Source organism: Henckelia pumila, chromosome 4, assembly GCF_033568475.1.
Source record: "Henckelia pumila isolate YLH828 chromosome 4, ASM3356847v2, whole genome shotgun sequence".
Taxonomy (NCBI): Eukaryota; Viridiplantae; Streptophyta; class Magnoliopsida; order Lamiales; family Gesneriaceae; genus Henckelia; species Henckelia pumila.
The window spans coordinates 9056718-9061669 of NC_133123.1; the positions used below are offsets into that span (position 1 = coordinate 9056718).

The 4952-nt window shown below is 44.1% G+C and overlaps 2 protein-coding genes across 2 annotated transcripts; both read right to left on the reverse strand.

Moving 5' to 3' along the window:
- Positions 1 to 413: 413 nt before the first annotated feature.
- Positions 414 to 2784, reverse strand: LOC140860454 (uncharacterized). Its single transcript, XM_073263465.1, has 3 exons — positions 2273 to 2784; positions 1708 to 1811; positions 414 to 1279 (listed from the first exon to the last, which is right to left on the reverse strand). The coding sequence occupies exons 1-3, from the start codon at positions 2782 to 2784 to the stop codon at positions 414 to 416; spliced, it is 1482 nt and encodes a 493-aa protein (XP_073119566.1).
- A 678-nt stretch (positions 2785 to 3462) lies between these two features.
- Positions 3463 to 4566, reverse strand: LOC140860455 (uncharacterized). The gene is made up of 3 exons (XM_073263466.1): positions 4256 to 4566; positions 4008 to 4135; positions 3463 to 3773 (listed from the first exon to the last, which is right to left on the reverse strand). The coding sequence occupies exons 1-3, from the start codon at positions 4564 to 4566 to the stop codon at positions 3463 to 3465; spliced, it is 750 nt and encodes a 249-aa protein (XP_073119567.1).
- Between the last annotated feature and the right edge of the window lie 386 nt (positions 4567 to 4952).

Consider the following 4952-nt stretch of genomic DNA (forward strand, 5'->3'; position numbering starts at 1 on the left):
AATATTAAATTGGGTTTTACTAATCCGGGTTTATGAAAATTCTAATTTTCGAAAAAGTTAAAGAATAAGCTCAATATTGCAATACTTAAAAAAAATATTTCTGATACCCGGAAATTTCTAACATTTGAATTCCCTCCTAAATTTTTCTCTTACCTCCCTACTAAACTTTTAAAATAGAAATTCTTGGAATTTACCGCCAAAATCCGCCATCGCCGAACGCCGGAACCGGAAGTCACTGTCTCAAAATTTTCAGTAATAAAGAACTTAAAATATTTGAGCACTTAAACTTTAAAGGAAATTTAAGCAATTAAAATCATAATTATTAAAAAGAATTTTAGGCATGCAAATTTTAAATTATGAAATCTTATGTGCCACAATTCCTCCCTCCCTGATAAGGAATCTCGTCCTCGAAATTAGAACTTACCAAATAGCTCTGGATAGCGAGTCCTAATATCTGCATCTGTCTCCCAAGTGGCCTCTTTATCAGAATGATTCAACCACTTAACTTTGACCATTGGAATAGTCTTGTTACGGAGTCTTCTCTCCTGCCTCTCCATAATCCGGGCAGGTCTCTCTTCATAAGTCATATGACGCGACAACTGAAGAGGTTCAAGGTTGAGCACATGAGAAGGATTCGAGATGTACTTCCTGAACATGGATACGTGGAAGACGTTGTGTACTCCAGCAAGATTAGGCGGCAAGGACACCCTATAGGCTAACGTCCCCACTATATCAAGAATCTCAAAAGGTCCAACGAACCTTGGAGCCAATTTCCCTTTCTTCCTAAACCTCATCACGCCTTTCAAAGGAGCGACTCGGATGAAGACATGATCACCCACTGAGAACTCCATGTCTCTCCTCCTATGATCGGCGTAACTCTTCTGCCTGCTCTGCGCAGTCCTCATCCTATCACGGATCTTGGCTACAACTTCAGCAGTCTGCTGAACAATCTTGGGTCCAAACTCTGACCTCTCACCGATCTCAGTCCATAATACCGGTGATCTACAAGGTCTCCCATAGAGTGCCTCGTAAGGCGCCATACCAGTGGTGGCCTGAAAACTGTTGTTGTAAACGAACTCCACTAGTGGTAGCCTCGCCTCCCAACTACCCTGAAAATCAATAGCGCAAGCCCTCAAAAGATCTTCCAAAATCTGAATCACCCTCTTAGACTGGCCATCCGTCTGTGGGTGAAAGGTTGTACTAAACAGAAGCTTCGTACCCAAAGCCGAATGAAGACAATTCCAAAATGACGAAGTAAACCGTGGATCTCTATCAGACACTATGGACACAGGAATACCATGTAGTCTGACTATCTCCCGAATATACAACTCCGCATACTGAGTCATAGTGAAGGTCTTCCTCACAGGTAAGAAGTGCGCCGACTTAGTGAGACGGTTTACAATAACCCAAATAGCATCCGAACCTTTCACTGTCCTCGACAATCCAACAACAAAATCCATGGTAATATTCTCCCATTTCCACTCTGGGATAGGGAGTGGCTTAAGCAACCCTGTAGGTCTCTGATGTTCTGCCTTGACCTGCTGGCATCTCAAGCACTCTGACACGAAACGAGCGATATCACACTTTGTACTCGCTGAAGGTCCCTATACATCTTTGTACTCGCTGGGTGGATAGAGTACGGCGATGTATGTGCCTCTGCCATTATAGTATCTCGCAGAGAATCACCTGCGGGGATTCAAAAATGACCTCTGAACTTCACAATCCTATCAACAATAGAATACAGACCACTGTCTTTCTCCTCTGCTCTCTGTCTCCACTTACCCAACTGTTCATCAACTGCTTGAGCAACTCTGATACAGTCAAACAGCGAAGTCTGCACTGAAAAAGCCGACAATCTAGGAACTCTAACATCGGTATAGAACTCTAGTCCGAATCTCTGAATCTCATCCTACAAAGGTCTAGACACCATCAAAGAGGCAATCACTGCTGACTTTCTACTCAATGCATCTGCGACTACATTAGCTTTACCCGGATGGTAGCTAATATCGCAATCATAATCTTTCACCAACTCTAACTATCTCCGCTGTCTCATATTCAACTCCTTCTGGGTGAAGAAGTATTTGAGGCTCTTATGATCGGTGAATATCTTACACTTCTCTCCTAGAGATAGTGCCTCCAAATCTTGAGAGCGAACACTACTGCTGCTAACTCCAAATCATGAGTAGGGTAGTTCTTCTCATGCTCCTTCAACTGCCTAGAAGCATAAGCGATAACCCTATCTCGCTGCATAAGTACTGCCCCAAGTCCCAACATGGAAGCATCAGTGTAAACCACAAAATCTCCCTCTCCACATGGCATAGCTAACACTGGTGCTGTCGTGAGAGCTTTCTTCAACACGTCAAAGCTCTCTTGACACTCTGGCTTCCAAATAAACTTGGCATTCTTCTTGGTCAATGCGGTCAAGGGCACAACAATCGATGAAAAGCCCTTGATAAACTTCCGGTAGTAACCGGCCAAGCCAAGAAAACTACGAATCTCCGATGTGTTTCTTGGAACAGACCACTCCTTCACTGCTTGAACCTTAGAAGGATCCACTTCCACTCCACTCTTGGAAATAATATGGCCCAAGAATGGTACTCTCTCTAACCAGAATTTGCACTTTTCGAACTTAGCATACAACTTCCTATCTCTGAGTACTCCTAGGATAGTCTTCAAATGTTGCGAATGCTCTTCTCTATCCTTCGAGTAAATGAGGATATTGTCAATAAAGATGATGACAAACTGATCCAAGTACGGCTGGAACACGCGGTTCATAAGATCCATGAAAACCGCGGGCGCGTTCGTCATCTCGAACGGCATCACAAGGAACTCGTAGTGGCCATAACGAGTCCTAAACGCTGTCTTGAACACATCAGACTCTTTGACCTTCAACTGGTGATAACCCTAACGAAGGTCAATCTTCGAAAACACGGAAGCTCCTTGTAATTGATCAAAGAGATCCTCGATTCTAGGAAGTGGGTACTTGTTCTTCACTGTTACACCATTCAACCCTCGATAGTCGATGCACAATCTCAGACTTCCGTCCTTTTTCACAAAGAGGACCGGTGCGCCCCATGGAGAGAAGCTAGGGCGTATGAACCCTTTATCAAGCAACTCTTGAATCTGCTCTTTCAGTTCCTTCATTTTTGTAGGAGCTAGTCTGTACGGTGCCTTAGAGATTGGCACAGTATTCGGTATCAAGTCGATAGAGAACTCGACTTCTCTATCTGGTGGAATACCTGCAACCTCATCCGAAAACACATCCTCAAAATCCCTGACCACCTCTACATCTGAAACATCCGGACGTGCTGGCAATTCTGACAAAGATAAACTGGCTAAGAATGTATCACATCCATCATGCACCAACTGCTTAGCTTGCATGAGAGATATAAGTTGATTCCTCCTCGAACTCCTAGTAGCCTCGAACCAGAATGGTTCCTCTCCCTCCGGTCTGACCGTCACTTATCTCTGCTGAAAATCAATCACCACAGCGTTCTTTGTCATCCAGTCCATCCCAAGTATCAAGTCAAACTTAGGCATGGGCAGCACTATCTGATCGGCACTCACTGAATGCCCTTGCAGCAAGAGTTCAAGATTCCTCACTATACTCCTCGTGGACAGCTCTTTCCCTGATGGGATGGTCACTGTGAAACCGCCCCACAACTCCTCATACTCAATATTCCTCTTACGGGTGAATGCCTTCGAAATGAAAGAATGTGTAGCTCCCGAGTCTAACAAGGCTCTAGTGGCTACACCAGCTACTACAATCCTACCTGCATTCACAGTGAATACATCCACATAAAAGTTTGAAGTTAAATAGCACAAGTTCTACTTAGGCTCATTCTAAGTCATCAAATCCCAAACAAGATACTGCGCATGCTAATACAGTCGAATTCCTCAAACATGCAACACGCTACAAAATTATTGACCCCAAACAAGAAAACTTAAAACCACATGCATCAGTAAATTGATCAACTGCTCTAACCCAAGAAAACTTAAGATGTTACATGTGATGAGTGTGGTGTCTGGGTCGGCCTCCTCGGCCTGCATCACGAAAACTCGACCCTGCACGGGCCTCCTCAACTCCGTGCAATCCTTGGCCATATGGCCCGGCTTCTTGCATTTGAAGCAAACTCTGGCATTCATCAAGCACTTACCAAAATGTGATCGGCGGTATGTCTGGCAAATAGGCTTCTCCTCAGTCCTGGGAGGAGCAGGTCGCTGGGCCTGATGGTGCCCCTGGGGCCTCTGCTACCTCTGCTGTCCCTGATATGGCTTCTTGCCATGCTGCTGTGGGTGACCCTGATGAGTAAAGGCCCTCTTGCCATGAGCCTCGGCACTGATGTCCCTCAAGGACTGCTCAGACCTCATAGCCTTCCTGACGGCTGCTGCATAATCCACTAGCTCAGCCATCATCACATCCCTACGAATAGTAGGCCTCAGACATGCAACAAAATGCTGCAACTTCTCCGCCTCGTCATTCCCTATCAACGGCACAAAGTGGCAGCCCCTCTCAAATTTCCAAACAAACTCGGATACAAACAGATCTCCCTGCCTGAGACTCATGAACTCTTTTTTCAACTGCGCCCTCACCTCCGCTGTATAGTACTTCTCATAGAAGAGAGTCTTGAATGCTTCCCAAGTCAGTGTGGTGATGTCAACAGTCTTCTTGTTGTGAAAATTCCTCGCAAGCGTACGAGTGTCAAGTTTTAATATAGTGATTAAATCAGATATCGATCCCACAGAGAGTAAAATGAAAATATTTAGTACTTGTAATTAGAATAGTCCAAACTTTATCTAGAAAATCAAACTTTGAGAATTTTGCAATAAAAATAAACATAATCAAGATGATTTTGATAGCACGCACACAACTTGCAGATATAATCAATCAGAGAAAATTGGTCTAGAGGTATAGATTTTATCTGGTTTCAACAACAGTCAATCCTAATTAA